Consider the following 16,364-nt stretch of genomic DNA (forward strand, 5'->3'; position numbering starts at 1 on the left):
GGAATATACAATGGATTTTAGTACCATAGGAAGTACAGAGAGTCAGAGGGACCTTGGTGTACTTGTCCATAGATCACTGAAGGCAGCAGCATAGAAAGATAAGGTGGTTCGGAAAGAATATGGGATTCTTGCTTTTATTAGCCAAGGCACATAATATAAGAGCAGAAAGGTTATGATGGAGCAGCATAAAACGCTAGTTAGGCCACAGCTGGAGTACTGTGCACAGTTCTGGGAACTGCACTGTAGGAAGGATGTGATTGCACTGGAGAGGGTGCAGAGGAGGTTCACCAGGATGTTGCCTGGGTAGGAGCATTTCAGTTATGAAGCGAGACTGGAAAGGCTAGGGTTGCTTTCTTTAGAGCAGAGAAGGCTGAGGAGGGAATATGATTGAGGTATACAAAATTATGAAGGGTATTGATAGGAAAGATAGGAAGAAAACTTTTCCCTTAGTGCAGGGGTCGGCAACCAGGGGGCATCGTTTTAAGGTAAGGGGAAGGATATATCGAGGTGATTTGAGGGGAAAAGTATCACCCAGAGGATGGTTGGAGTCTAGAACACATTGCCTGAAGAGGTGGTAGAGGCAGGAACCCTCACAACATTTCAGAAGTATTTAGATGAACAATTGAAATGCCATCGCATACAACACCATGGGCCAAGTGCTGGAAAATGGGGTTAGAATAGATAGGTGCCTGATGGCCGGCAGAGATACGCTGAGCCGAAGGGACTGTTTCAGTGCCGAATAACTCTATTACTCTATGACCTGATCTCCTGCTTGTGATCGTTTGTAAACGACTGCCTGTCCAGTGAGGTTACAAGGCTCGATCTTATCAGCTTTAGGACTGTCTTGTTACAGAGCCTGTTCTGGTCGGATCCTTGGCAGTGCTCGGTGCCTATGCTGTCCCAGCTATAGAATCTTTCTTTAGAGAGAGAGGTCTATTTCTATAGGAACTTTATATTATTATGAAAAGTGTCATTTATTCAGCGTCCCATTTCTTATAATAAATCAGGAGTGATTTGGATGGGTGAAATATGAGTGGAAGTGTCGTTTTGGAATGTTGAAGCACCGCTGGTGAATACAGAAGGTCCTATACAAGTATCACCTGCCAAAATAACAGTCAGACACGGTTAGACAGCTCGATATTGGATGCCCAGAGCCGGAATCTGAAAGGCTGGAACCGATAACCAATGGATGAAGGAAGATTAACAGACAAATAAATAGTTGAATGCACAGCTTAAAAAGTTGAATTAAATTTCCGGATCCTTTGTTACAATAAGTAAATTCTTCCAGAGTTTCATGTATGATGTGCTGAACTCTCACAGTGAATGTGGACACTTCAAATCACTCTCCATTTTAAATGTCACATTTTGCTAAATCCAGAGCAGATTGAATGGAGAAAATCAGCAAAAAAAAAAAAATGTGTTTCTAACAAGGCCACTTGACAGTCCATAGAAATCTGCAAGGAACGAGAGTTTTGCATGCATATGACACAATATCTGGGATCTTTCGTTGGATCCGCGGGAAGATATGAACCTCACCTCTTCTGATTGACTTTTTCTGTATAACCACCATCAGTGAGATCAACACACAGAATAGCAGGACTCCGAAGCAGCCCGCAACTAGGATGGAAGTAGTTTTATATCCCTGTTCTTAATGGCAATAATACAGAAAGGTTTAACACATACACACTCCGTCTTGCACAATAACATATTTACAAAAGGGAGTTAATAATTATATCCACTGCTTCCGGGCAATGAGTCAGGCTGAACATTCCGCAATATGTGTGGTGCACATTGCACCAGAGGGAAGTGTGAGCCAGTCTAAATTACAGAGACAGTGCCCCCATGTTTCTGATGAGAACACGACAGTTCAGGTACAGCCAGAATCTGAAATTAGCTGAATTTCAACCAGACCATTTGAAATATGTGGTGAGGAAAAGATATTCCAGTCAGTGAGAAAGTGCTCATAGCATCTTGAGAAAATGACTACAATACCAATTCAACTAATTCAAACCCTAACGCTGGCGAGGATACTAATAATGGTAAGTACCTGCAGATGTGGACGGGACAGCAATTGGAGGCACATCGAGCCCTGTGGAGTATATTGTACAAAAGTTTCAGGAGGATGAAATTTCAGCACTTTCCATTTAAACGATAAATACTGTTCTTAATTTCCCGAACTAGTGAGTCAATTTAACAAAACAATGAACCCTAACCCCACTCTCCAAACCCTGTCACCCTCACCGGAACAAATCACACTGGCATCTTCCTTGTGATCACAGTCAGACTGAGCCGGCGATGAAGAAGGACAGTCGGCCAGAGAAGATTCGCTTCCAGTGCATTTCACCTCATCCAGCCAGATAACACCGTCACCCTGGGAAAAAGTAGCTCCTCCTTGGGCGAAAAGAGCGTGACCACAATCCAGCTGCAATCCATCCAATGTTGCAGACAACATTGGCATCGGCCATATCCCAGGAGTCATCACACACCGTGCCCCAGCTGTCATTGCACAATATCTCAACTCTCCCGGAGCAGTTGGTGTTACCTCCAAACAGGCGCAACCAATGTCCAGAATCTGACAAAGAGAATCAATGGTTATTATTGTTAATGTGGTATAAGAAAGAAGTACATGTCAGATAGTTGGTATAATAAAGAGGAAGTAGCACCTGGTGAAAGCAGACGTTTACAATCATATTCTCGAATGCAGTCCTTTGATCTGTGGGGTTGCTCCTTAGTTACTTTTGCTTCTGTTAAGAAGAGAAACATGCTGACTGTATCACACACCAATGTTTGAAATGACACTCGCACATTTAGAGGTATGTTGTGTTACCTGAACAAACAACACCAGCATCCTCCCTGTGTTCACAGTTGTGTTTACCCCACGGTTTTGTTTGACACTGCCAAAGGAAAGACTCGTGTGAAATGCATTCCATCCCATCGAGCCAAATGGGTCCGGATCCTTCTCCGAATGACTCAGTATAATAATCGATATAACTGAGGGGACCACACTGTAACTGTTTACAGTTCACTTCTGCAATCGGTCCATCAAATATATCGGAGCACACTGTTCCCCAGTTCCCATTGTAGAACACTTCCACTCTCCCCTCACAGCGATGCTTCCCATTCACCAGCCGCAGCTCTTTGTGCTCTGTCAATGACACAAGAAATATCCAGATAGTTAGATTGATAACTCGTTGTATGTTCATACTGCACAGCTAAACACATGCTGCACCGGTTGTGTTCACTGATTTCCAGTAATTATTTCAGAAAAGCGATAGAAAAACACCGACAGCCCATAAAGTAATGAAGAATAATCAACACGGATTTCACAACAGAACGACAAACAACGTTATTGAATTCTTTGAAGAAGTTACAGAAAGATAACAGGGATAATGCAGTCGATGCAATATGCATGTTTTTTTTTTCAGAAGGCCTCTGACAAGGATCATGACTGGGGTCAGAGCCTGTGAAGTCAAGAGATCAGTGGAAGAATGATAGGAAACCAGCTACAAAACACACCGTCCGGGTACAATGTGGTAACCCAGAATGGTGGAAGTTGGGAAGTGGTGTTCCACAGGGCTGGATCGGCGCAGGCTTGGAGGGCCGAAGGGCCTATTCCTGTGCTGTAATTATCTTTGTTCTTTGTTCTTTGTTCTATCTCAACTCTCCCGGAGCAGTTGGTGTTACCTCCAAACAGGCGCAACCAATGTCCAGAATCTGGCAAAGAGAATCAATGGTTATTATTGATGTAGTATAAGAAAGGAGTACATGTCAGATAGTTGGTATAATAAAGAGGAAGTAGCACCTGGTGAAAGCCCACGTTTACAATCATATTCTCGAATGCAGTCCTTTGATCTGTGGGGCTGCTCCTCAGTTACTTTTGCTTCTGTTGAGAAGAGAAACATGCTGACTGTATCACACACCAATGTTTGAAATGACACTCGCACATTTAGAGGTTTGTTGTGTTACCTGAACAAACAACACCAGCATCCTCCCTGTGTTCACAGTTGTGTATACCCCACGGTTCTTTTTGACATTGCCAAAGGAACGATTCGTGTGAAATACATTCCATCCCATCAAGCCAAATGGGTCCGGATCCTTCTCCAAATGACTGAGCATAATAATCGATAGAACTGAGGGGACCGCACTCTAACTGTTTGCAGATCACTTCTGCATCAGATCCATCAAGTGTATCCGAGCACACTGTTCCCCAGGTGCCATTGTAGAACACTTCCACTCTCCCCTCACAGCGATGCTTCCCATTCACCAGCCGCAGCTCTTTGTGCTCTGTCAATGACACAAGAAATATCCAGATAGTTAGATTGATAACTCGTTGTATGTTCATACTGCACAGCTCAACACATGCTGCACCGGTTGTGTTCACTGATTTCCAGTAATTATTTCAGAAAAGCGATAGAAAAACACCGACAGCCCATAAAGTAATAAAGAATAATCAACACGGATTTCACAACAGAAAGACAAACAACGTTATTGAATTCTTTGAAGAAGTTACAGAAAGATAACAGGGATAATGCAGTCGATGTAATATGCATGTTTTCTTTTCAGAAGGCCTCTGACAAGGATCATGACTGGGGTCAGAGCCTGTGAAGTCAAGAGATCAGTGGAAGAATGATAGGAAACGAGCTCCAAAGCACACCGTCCGGGCACAATGTGGTAACCCAGAATGGTGGAAGTTGGGAAGTGGTGTTCCACAGGGCTGGGGTCACTGCTGCTCAACATTTACATGAACGATTTGGATTTAGACAAGGGAGACTTAATTTCAAAATTTAAGAGGACAGCAATTTGGGGATATAGTTAACACTAAGAAAGACAGAGACAAAATACATGAAGACGTTAATAAACGGGCCGAATGGGCATACAATTGCCAAATAAGTTGAATAGAGATAAGTCTAAGGTGCTCAGTGTTGACAGGAAGAATAAAGAGGGCACGTACTTCTTTTAAAATAAGAGTGAAAATGATATAGATCAGCAAGGAGACCTCGGGATACAGAGGCACTAATCACTTCTGAAGTGACAGAGACCGAAGCTAGTGATCATAAATATAGGATAATCACGAATAAATCTAAAAAGAAATTCAGGAGAATTTGTTTTTTTTTTTACCTAGGCAGTGGTTTGAATTTTGAATTGCGAACACATGCAATTGCTGAGGTGATTTGCACTGATGCCTTCAAGGTAAAGCGATACAGGTACATGATGCAGAAAGAAGCTGGAGGATATGCAAAGAGGGTTCGGTGCAGTGATGTGGGGCGATTCTCGTGGGCAACGTAAACACCACATTGACCAGTTAGTCCGAATGGCCACATTCCGTGCTGTCCATTGTATGTAATTCGAAGTCATATCTTCCCTGTGAAACCACGTGCACAACACTACGGAAAATGGGCACATGGAAGCACCGTTACCTGAACACATGATCCTCACATCTTCTTTATGAGAACAGTCGTGGTTACCCCACGATGCTGAGGGACATTCCCAGAGTAATGATTCCTTACTGGAACACTTCAGTTCATCCAACCAAACTGGCCCTGAACCTGGTCCACAAGATGCAGGAAGTGCCAGGTCCAATGCCTTTCCACAACCCAGCTGTTTGCAAACCACGTCAGCGTCCGCCAGATCCCAGGAATCATCACAAACTGAGCCCCAAGTCCCATTGTAATAAATCTCCACTCGGCCAGTAAATGGGCTTCCACCGTCAGACAGCCTTAACTGCACGTGGTCTGTTGGATAGCAGTACATGAGGATTATACTTTCAATAGACATTCACATCATCACTCAATACAACTGATTTTATCATCACCAGCACAAAAAGATGAAGGTTAAATGCACCTGTGACAGGTAAATAAAACTATACAACAGAATATCTGTTTACACTTACTTCTTACATAGAATGTAAAGAACAGCAATGTTTCAGATATGCTATTACATCTGGATTTGACAAGTTCTGATCTCCAGTTCCCCTTTTATGTTTTGAACGCTGTGTACGGTGTCAAACACGCAATCACTCACACGATTAAGAGTTAATTTATACTCATGTTATATAACTGTATCTGTTCCTTGTCCATATATGTTACCCTTATTTGTTATCTTGGTCAGACATTTACTGCCATCTCCTATTTCCCTCATCTTCAATTACAAGAGACTTGCATTTATCTAGCGCCATTAATGTAATTAAACATCCCAAGGCGCGATACAGGAGTGATATCAAAGAAATTTTAACACAGAGCACCGAAAAATATATTAGGTCAGATGACCAAAAGCTAAGTCAAAGAGTTAGTTTTTATGGAACGTCTTCAAGCAGGAAAGACTGGTTGACAGGCAGAGATATTTAAGGAAGTAATTCTAGAGCATGTGACCTTCGCAAATAAAGGCACGGCCGCCAATGGTGCACAATTAAAACCAGAAATGCTCAAGAAGCCAGAACTGGGAGCTGCCAGTCTGGAGCCGATTGCAAAGACAGGAGCTGTGAGGCCAGGAAGGGATTTGAAAACAAGGATGAGAATTTTAAAATGGCTCATTGCTGGTTAAAGTAGGTCTGTGAGCAGAGGGCAGATGCCTGAGTGGCAAATGGTCGAGACAGCGGAGCTTGCAGAGGTTGTAACGAGTGAAGCCAGCCAGGAGTGCATTAGAATCATCGAGTCTGGAGGGAACAACGCTATCGACAAAACGAGATAAGGGCAAATGCGGGTGATGTCATGGAGGTGAAAATAGACAGTGTTAATGAGGATATGGAGATTTGATAGGAGGATCACCCTGGGGTCAAATATAACACCAAGATTACAAGCTGTCTGGCTGAGTGACAGATAGTTGGCATGGCGAGAAATGGAGTTGGCGGCAAGGAAACATGCGATGGGGACTGATGGTTTATATCTTTTCAATACTGAGTTGGAGGAATTTTCTGCTGATGCAGTACTGAATGTCAGCCTGGAATTCTGACAGTGTACAGGCATTGAAGGGCTCAAGAGTGTTGAATGTGAGGAGAGTTGGATACAGTGAGATACATCGGATATCACTGAAAGGCAGCATGTAAATGAGTAATGAAGTGTCAAAGGGTAGATCCTTTGGTGACACTTTAGGTGACTTTGCAGGAGCGGGAAGAGAAGCCATTGCAGGCCACTTTCTGACCATGACTGTATGGACAATACTGGAACCAGCTGAGCGCAGTCCCACCCAGCCTGGTGTTAATGGGGAGGAATTGGAGAAGTATTTCATGATCAATCATATCAAAATTTGAGACAAGTCAAGAAAGAGGAGGTGGAATCGTTTATATTTGTCACAATCACTTCGGATGTCATTTGCTTTCGTCCTGTGGTGTAGATAGAAAATTGATTTGCGGAATTGAAACATGCAGCTTCATATAAGATGAGCATGAATTTAGATTTTTAGATTAGATTAGAGATACAGCACTGAAACAGGCCCTTCGGCCCACCGAGTCTGTGTCGAACATCAACCACCCATTTATACTAATCCTGCACAAATCCCATATTCCTACCAAACATCCCCACATGTCCCTATATTTCCCTGCCACCTACCTATACTAGTGACAATTTATAATGGCCAATTTACCGATCAACCAGCAAGTCCTTTAGCTTGTGGGAGGAAACCGGAGCACCTGGAGAAAACCCATGCAGACACAGGGAGAACTTGCAAACTCCACACAGGCAGTACCCGGAATCGAACCCGGGTCACTGGAGCTGTGAGGCTGCGGTGCTAACCACTGTGCCACTGTGCCACCCACAGTGGGAGGCGACAACACATTCAAGGACATTGGCGAGGTACGAACAGTTGGAGCTGGGGCAGTAACCTGCATGGACAGGTGGTCAATGGTTCCTTTCTAAGGAGAGGTGTGATGACTGCTGATTTGAAGGAGAGGAGCCTGAACATGTAGAGAGAGAGAGAGAGAGAAAGAGAATCGTTAATATTGCCAGCTAACATGGAACCCAGGAAGAGAATGTTTGTGTTCAGTAGTTTAATAGAAATAAGGTGCAGACAGCAAAATGTGGATGCCATCAACAGCACAGGTTCAGAGAGAGAGTGAAGGATTCTAGAAGAGAAACAAGAAATGTGAATTCAGGGTGATCGTATGGGATGGGGGTTGGAACTGATAGGAAGTTAGGCCTGATGGGTTGGGGAAGAAAGGGAAGTAGTGGAGGTGACTGAACGGATGTTTTTGAACTTTGTGACAAAACGTCTATGAGCTCCTCTCACTTATTTTTGGATTCCAGGGTGGACGAGGCAGGGGAGTGGTTCAGGAGGAAGATTTATGATGGAGAATATTTGCTGTGCGTTTTCTTTGCCTTCCTGGATAATCTTTGTCAAACAGGAGGTTTCAGTGAAGATGAAGAGGACCCAATGATGCTTTATGTGACTGATACATTCAGGATTATATTACGAGATAGTTCCCCACATGTCACCGTGCCTTTCTGTTTTTTAATTATTTCAGGGAATGTTGGTGTCACTGACAAGACCAGCAGTTTAATCCACGCTATTTATTACTTCATTATTACTTTATTACTCCACTTCATATTGGAGAATGTAAGGTCCACTAGTACTACCCTTAAACATCAGCCTTGCAATATGCAGTATCTTCGTGTAGAACTACGTTCTGGGGTTGTGTTGATTATAACATGATCATAAATCAATTTAATATTAATTGCATAAGAGAATCACTTACCTTTGTAAGGATGGGACTCTGTCTTTGACAAGGAATATATTTGAGTAATTTTACAGACATAAACCGCATGTCTGAACAGAGAATATGCAGACCTCTCTGCCCAGACAGACTGCTGCAATTATGTTAAATGAGCAAACGAAACTTGTGAGGCACATTAGCAATTGCTATTGTCTGTAAAAAAAATCAATGAACTAAACGACTAATTCTATCAATATATGACTGTTGGACAGGACCAAAGAGGGCAGAAAACAGGATCTCTCTGCAAAATGTTGGACAGCATCAGGAAGCGCCTATGGGCAATTGAACTCCAGATCTGTAGACCTCATGGATGGACAGAAACAAGTATTTAATCTGGACTGGACAAAAATGATTGGACTAATTGCGTCAGGCACTTTGGAGAATAAACATCAGCGATGTGACCCATCAGATACAGAAGTAGAAGACAAGGAGAAGACACATGGCTTCTGAAGGTGGGCATAAATGTTGGGTGGAGCTTAACATCTACCTAACTGAAGAACAAGATGACATACTCTACTCTGTCCAGTGACTGAGTGTGTAATAACCATTCAGCACTGTAAACTTCTGACGTGAAACGCTGGAATGTATTGATTTCCGCTGTTCCCGAAGAAATTATTTACTGTAACCAATCGGTATCAAATCTGAATCATTAACTATCTCATATGTTGTAAGTTCCACTCTGTCGTATGGAAATAAATGTTCATTGGAACAACCCGAAAACATCTGCCCCCACTTACACTCTGCATAACGAAACATCCCCAGAACACATGCCTGCATTGACATGCTACACAATGAAACTTTAAAGCGTATAGTCCAAAACATCTGTCTACTTTTATACACAACATAATGAAACTTACACCATAACAACTCCCACACAGCTACCTCCACTTAAATACTGTACAGTAGAACTGATTGCAAGCTCGACGCCGGATTTGATACCAGAGCTGAGATTCCAATTCCGTATTCTCTTTTTCATAAGGCCGTTATCTTTCACCTCTATCATCATTCACCTCCCTTCCTGCCTCAGCCCATCTGCTGCTGAAATGCTCATCCATGCTTTGTTTCCTGCAGAACCGAATATTTTAATGTTCTCCTGGGCGATCACCCATCTTGCATCCTCCAGAAACATCAGCTCATCCAAAGTTTTGTTGCCTGCCCGACATGAAGCCCCTCTCAGGAACACCATGGCACTCGACGATCTATTGGTTTCCCTGCGATCAATACCTAGAGTTTCCAAATATGATCTTCATGTTCAGACTCCTTCATGCTCTCCCCCTGCATCAGTATAACCGTCTCCAGCCTGAATCATTTCAGGAGCTCTGCTTTTTTCTGAATACAGCTTTTTGTACTTCACCCACTTCAATTGCCCACAACTTTCAGTTTTGCCTTTAACCATCTAACCCCCAGATCTGAATTTCCACCAGAAATATTTCCGTATCTCCGGCTCTTCAAATCCAACCATCTGACTAAGAATTTCGTCACCCACTCTAACATCTCTTTGTTTGGCTCTGTGTCAGTTTTCTCTCCGTTTACATTCCTGTTAAACCCCTTGTGATGTATGTGTTAATTGAAATTTCTGTAATACAAACGTTCTTGCTGTTTAATTGTGTCCGTGTCCTCTCTCTCTGTACACCACCCCAGCTCCCCGACCGCCCACCATCCTCTCCCACTCTCCTCGAGTGAAATTACTGGTTTGAGAAACCCAGGAACAAGTAACCGATATTATCACTTTTCTCAGCAGATTAGACATTTCACTTTTATGTTTTTGTAAAAGAAGAATTTGCTTACCTGAACACAGGACCCCTACATCCATACTGTCAGTGAGAGACGAATTCAATGTGAATAAGATGCAGTTCTGGAGCTGCAATTCGTTTCTTTCACACTGGACATCATTCACCCAGATGGGTCCTTCACCATCCTTTGAATAGTTAAAAGCGGCTGTCGCTTCACCACAACCCAGCTGTGTATAGACTACATTGGCATCATTCAGGGTCCAGTGTCTATCCTGCAATCTCCCCCAGCTGCCATTGTAGTAAATCTCCACTCGCCCATCAAACCAGCTTCCCCCGTTCGTCAGTCTTAGTGACCAATTTTCATCTGCAGGTTGAAAAACATTGAGAATGGTGAAACTGAAGTAAAATATCTCAGAATTTACTGCCACCCGAAAAGTCATTAATATTAATGCTTACTATTCCTGTCATCATTGTTCAGAAGGCTTGTTGAAAGATCATTTTCACCATTACCTTTTCTCTGTAAATACATTTTAGAGACGTACCGAGTAGCTTACGGTTGCTGAACTGGGGACAGAGGGTGAAATGAACTGTAGGTGACAGCCGAGGGACTGAAGGTCGTCCTCCTGTCCACATGCACTGATATTCCAGCTCTCGCCCTGTACTTGAAAATATCAACTTTTCTTCCAATTTATCCTCCTTATATTCACATGGTCCATCTTCAACTCTTCCATTCTCTTCCTCAACATCTTTGTCTCTGATTCTGGGGATAGGTTATTAACTAATATAAAGAGTAAACCCAGTGACTCTCACAGTTACCTTGTCTATGCTTCCTCACACCCCAATTCTTCGAATGACTCTATCACATTTTTTCACTTGCTCCATCTGCAATGTCTGGTGATACAAACTTCCATACCAGTGGTTCCAGACATGTATTCCTTTTTCCTCAACCGAGGACTCTCCTCACCTCCTCATCCACCCACCATGGTTGACAGGGCCCGCAAGCACGTCCATTCCATTCCCCAAACGTCTGCTTTCACCCTTTCCCCTCCCGGAACAATGATAGGATTCTGATTCTCCTCATCTTCCACTGCATCAGCTTCCATATTCAACAGATCATCTTCCACCATTTTCACCACCTTTAATGTGGTGCCACTACAAAGCACATCTTCCCCTTCCCTCCACGTTTAACATTCTGAAGGGACCATTCGCTCTGTGGCACCCTGATTCACTCTTCAATCATTCTCAGCACCCCTTCCCCCATGACCTTCCCATGAATGCGCAGGAGGTGCAACCACTGCCCTGTTACCTACACCTTTCTCACCATCCAAGCCGCCAAATACTGCTTCCAAGTGAAACAGCGATTTTCTTGTACTGCTTTCTCTTTAGTATACTGTATTCACTGTATTGACTGATCATGATACCGTCTCCTTTACATTGGGACACCAAACATAATTGAGTGGTTACTTTGCACAACACCTTTGTTCAGTCTGCAAGCTTTACCTTTAGCTTCCAGTTGCCTGTCCTTTTCATTATTTATTCCGCTCCCACTCTGACATCTCTCTCCTCTTTCTCCGACACAGTTCCAATGAAGATTTACATAAGTTTGAGAAACAGCACTTCCTCTTTCCAGTGGACTCTTTACAGGTTTTTGGAATGAACACTGAATTCAGCAATTTCAGGAAAGATTCCCTCCCCTTTTTTGGACGATGTCTTGCCTTCCAATTTGCAGCTCCTCTCGAAATGTGTTTTTCACTTGGCCCATTCCTATCTCTTTCTGCCTTGCTTTGTCCCATTTACCATTTAATTCTGCCTGCCTTCCACCATATCACAGATTGTTCCTTTCGATCTTTCCTTGCTTTCCCCTTTCTTTAAAAACTGTTAAATCTCTAAGTTCTGATGAAAGATCTGCAAACTGTAAGGTTGATTCTGTTTCTTTCACCGTAGATGCTGCCAGAACTTCTGAGTATTTTCAGCACTTACTGTTTTTATTACCTATATTTTAAATTGTGAAACGTGGGAGCTATTTGCGTTCAGCAATGTCCCACGTACAGCGATCAGTTAACTGAGCAGATAATCTGTCATAAGAGGGCGCTGGTTGAGGGATAACTGGGAGAATTGTAATTTACATCAACTTTGTGAAATAATCAAAGACATGGCATATTGGTGAAATAACGAGTTACTTCACTCACTATCATTTTATTGCCCTTAATGTAATGGAAATTACAATTTATCTCATGCTATTTAGCTGGAAACAAGTTCACAATTTTTTCTATTGCACAGCTGATCTTTGCAGAGAATTCCATGATAATTCATATTTGAACGGCCAATATTGATAATAGTTTCAATGCTCGAGCAACATCTCCATTCTATGGCAGTGGTCCTGGGAGCAAATTGCTGATTCTATAGCTCTTGAATAATGCCCTAGATTTACCACAAAAGAGATATTATATGAGCGGTAAGTACTAATCACGAGACATTGTATGTATTCAATGTTTACTGGAGTGAAGCTCTTTGATTCATTTGCAATTTAATTCAGACCAATAAACCGACAAACACATCTCAGAATTTTGGTGTCGAAGGAAGCATGGGATCAGCAAAACTAGTGAATCAGCGACCTGTGGAAATAGTTAATGATGCTTGACAGCAGAACAGTTGGTGTATTTCAGTTCAATTGACTGAGATGACTCACCCGTTCAGATGACACTGGCATCATTTTCATGGGAGCAGCTAAACTGTTCCCAGGATGAAACAGGACAATCCCACAATCGTGTCTCATTCCGCCGACACCTGTAACTTTCCTTCCACACTGGACCGGCTCCCTTCCCAAAGTGAGCTCCTCCCGGGATTGAGGTTACTGTCCCACACTACAAGTGCTCACAGACCACGTTGGCGTCTTCCAGATCAAAGTACATGTCACACAGCGTCCCCCACTGGTCTCCGTGCAGCACCTCCACCCGGCCAGAGCATCTGTTCGTCCCATCAACCAATCGAGGTCCATGTTTCCCTGTATTGGAAACCAATCCAAATCCAAATAATTTATAAATCATCCTCTGCATAGAAACAGCAAAATAGAAAATGGGTATAAAAGTTGAATCTTATGTACACGATTATCTATCCATACTTTATGCAAATTATCTATCAAAAAACAATTAGAATTACCACAGCAACACAAAAGCAAAATACTGCAGATGTTGGAAATCTGAAATAAAACAGAAAATGTTGGAAATACTGAGCAGGGCTAGCAACATCTGTGGAGAGAGCAAGAGAGTTATGTTTCAGGTCTGTGTACTTTCATCACAATAATTGCGACAGGACCTCTTTAAGAAGTTGGCTGAACACTCAAAAATTAACAGCTCTTCTTGCAAACGCTAATCGATTGTTGGTCTTTATCTCATGGATTTTGGAATGTAAATGATGAAGGATGTGATGTTTCTGTTGTCTCTGTTGTCACGTTCGGGCACGGCACTTCACAAAACCATTGGCTTTGGAGGTTGTTCAGAACAGTGTCACCAGAATGGCAACAATGCTTAAAGAGTTACATTATGAAGACAAGTTGCATAAACTTTGTTTGCAGTAGATTTGGTTTGGAAGGATTACAGCTTATCTAGTTGATGTGTTTAAAATGGTTTAGGGGTTTGATAGATGAGCTGTAGAAGATCTGGAGAACAAATACAAAACAAGCCCATTTAGGAGCTGCTTTTCTTTATGCGGATGTGGACATCTCTGGCAGAGGTGGCAGTTATTGCTCAACTCTATTTGCCCTTGAAACCGGTGTCAGGCTCGTCCTCTTGAACTGCAATTGCCTGCATGGGGAATGTTCTTCTGCAATGCAGTAAGGTAGAGTTAAGGCAAAGTGTGCAAGCATCGAGTGTACCTTTAACTGCATGTGTTGTAAGCAGAGTGGGAAGTTTGGAATTTGGTAATTAGTGGCTAAGACTGAAATCTAGCCTTAACATTTAGCAATTCGCTTGGAATTAAAAACCAAACTGCAAGGCAGTTCATTGATCGCAGTTAACAGGGCAAGTCAGGTTAGCAGTAAGCTGTCAATCAGCTGTGATTGTGTGAACTCGGGTAATTACTGTTATCTGGAAACTGTCTAAACTGTTGCATCTCGAATGTGCCTCAAAAAGCATATAATATTGGACGTCATTGCAAGATGATTTGAGTAAAGGAGCAAGATGTTACTGCACCTATACAGGGCTTTGGTGAGACCACACCTGGAGTATTGTGTGCAGTTTTGGTCTCCTTATCTGAGGAAGGATGCCCTTGCCATGAAGAGTGTGCAAAGTAGATTTACAAGGCTAAATCCTGCGATGGCAGGATTCACGTATGAAGAGAGATCGGATCGACTCGGACTATATTTACCAGAGTTTAGAAGAATGAGAGAGGATCTCAGAGAAACCTATAAAACTCGAACAGTACTAGACAGACTAGATGGAGGGAGGACGTTCCCGATGGCTGGAGAGTCCAAAACCACGGGTCACAGTCTCCGGATATGGAGTATGCTATTTAGAACCGAGATGAGGAGAAATGTCTTCACTCAGAAGGTGGTGAACCTGCAGAATACTCTACGACAGAAGGCAGTGGAGGCCAGATCTCTAAATATATTCAAGAAGGAGATAGATATCTTTCTTAATGCCAAAGGAATCAAGCGATATGGGGAAAAACGGGAACAGAGTACTGAATTAGATGATAGGCCATGACTTTTTTTGAATGGCGGAGCAGGCTCGAAAGGGCGGTCTGGCCTACGCCTACTCCTATTTTTTATGATTCTATTTTTAGACTTCTAGTAAGGCAGAGTGTAACCACAGTTTGCAATGTTAACTGAATACATTATGAACATAGTGGGAAGTTAGAGTTTGCTAAGAGTAAGAATTCGGTGCAGAGGGGGAAAAGGAGGTATTTTTTATTCTTTCACAGGGGGTGGGAATTTCGGGGTAGGACAGCATTTATTACCAATCCCGAACTGCCCTTGCAAAGATGGTGGTGAGCCGCCTTCTTGTACCACTGCAGTGCATGCGCTTTCAGTGCACTCACATTGCTGTGAGGAAGGGAGTTCCAGGATTTGACACAGCGACAGTGAAGGACCAGTTATTTCGTTCCAAATCAGGATGGTGTGTGCTTCTGAGGAGAACATGCAGATGGTGTTCCCATGCATCTGCTGTCCTGGTCCTTCTAGGAAGTAGAAGGTGAGCGTTCGGATGGAGGTGTTCTGTTTTGTCTGTTAAACTGGAGTCAGTGATGAGAGCCACCGGTTTAAAAGAGCGTCACAGCCAGCAGCAGCAGAACCCATTGGAAGGGGCTGAGAGGCAGACACCAGGCAAATAGAGGGAAAAACTCACTCAGTGAAGCAATTGTCAGGTCAGAGTGTGAGAGGGCGTGGGTAAGTTGTAAATAAGTATTAAGTTAATTGATGAGTGCTTAGTGTTTCGGCGTTAGCTGACCAGTGAAACAGCGTTAAAGCTAAAATGCATCGAAAAATAATTTTACCTCAAAAATAAAGACAGACTAAGTTCTGGCAGAGCAGTTTTTTTTCTGGATATTGGAATTTGTAGATAATGGAACTGAACCGAGGGAACTTGTCTGTCGTAGATATCTCAACCTGGAACCTCTCTGGCTCAGGATCAGAGAGCTGTTGTGGGAATTGGAGAAACGCCAACACATATGGCAGCAAGAAGAGTATTTGACAGTTTGCTGCAGATTTCAGTCACACCTTGTAGAGAGCTGCAGGATCAGAATGAGGTTGTTGCAGCTTATAGTGCTCAGGAATGGAAATCCAGATGTAATGGAGAACGAGGATACACAGAAGTGAACAGGAACAAAGTCCTGGCTATTTGTGAGGATAAGGATGAAGACTGGCAGAAGGACAGCCAGAATGTTGACCGTGATACCTTGGAATAGGAAGCTGTTCAAAAGGAGGAGGAGTG

The 16,364-nt window shown here is 42.9% G+C and overlaps 1 protein-coding gene across 1 annotated transcript; it reads right to left on the reverse strand.

Moving 5' to 3' along the window:
- Nucleotides 1-1,351: 1,351 nt before the first annotated feature.
- LOC137359149 (scavenger receptor cysteine-rich type 1 protein M130-like) lies at nt 1,352-5,471 on the reverse strand. Its single transcript, XM_068025223.1, has 4 exons — nt 5,418-5,471; nt 3,967-4,284; nt 3,818-3,883; nt 1,352-1,368 (listed from the first exon to the last, which is right to left on the reverse strand). Exons 1-4 carry the CDS (start codon nt 5,425-5,427, stop codon nt 1,352-1,354), a joined length of 411 nt encoding a protein of 136 aa, XP_067881324.1. The 5' UTR covers nt 5,428-5,471.
- Between the last annotated feature and the right edge of the window lie 10,893 nt (nt 5,472-16,364).

The sequence above is a fragment of the Heterodontus francisci genome, unplaced genomic scaffold (genome assembly GCF_036365525.1).
Source record: "Heterodontus francisci isolate sHetFra1 unplaced genomic scaffold, sHetFra1.hap1 HAP1_SCAFFOLD_54, whole genome shotgun sequence".
In the NCBI taxonomy this organism is placed as follows: Eukaryota; Metazoa; Chordata; class Chondrichthyes; order Heterodontiformes; family Heterodontidae; genus Heterodontus; species Heterodontus francisci.

Coding starts and splice junctions, on each gene's coding strand:
- LOC137359149 (XM_068025223.1), bottom strand. Junction 3,884..3,966: donor TGCTGGTGTTGTTTGTTCAG/GTAACACAACAA, acceptor TCTTCTCAACAG/AAGCAAAAGTAACTGAGGAG.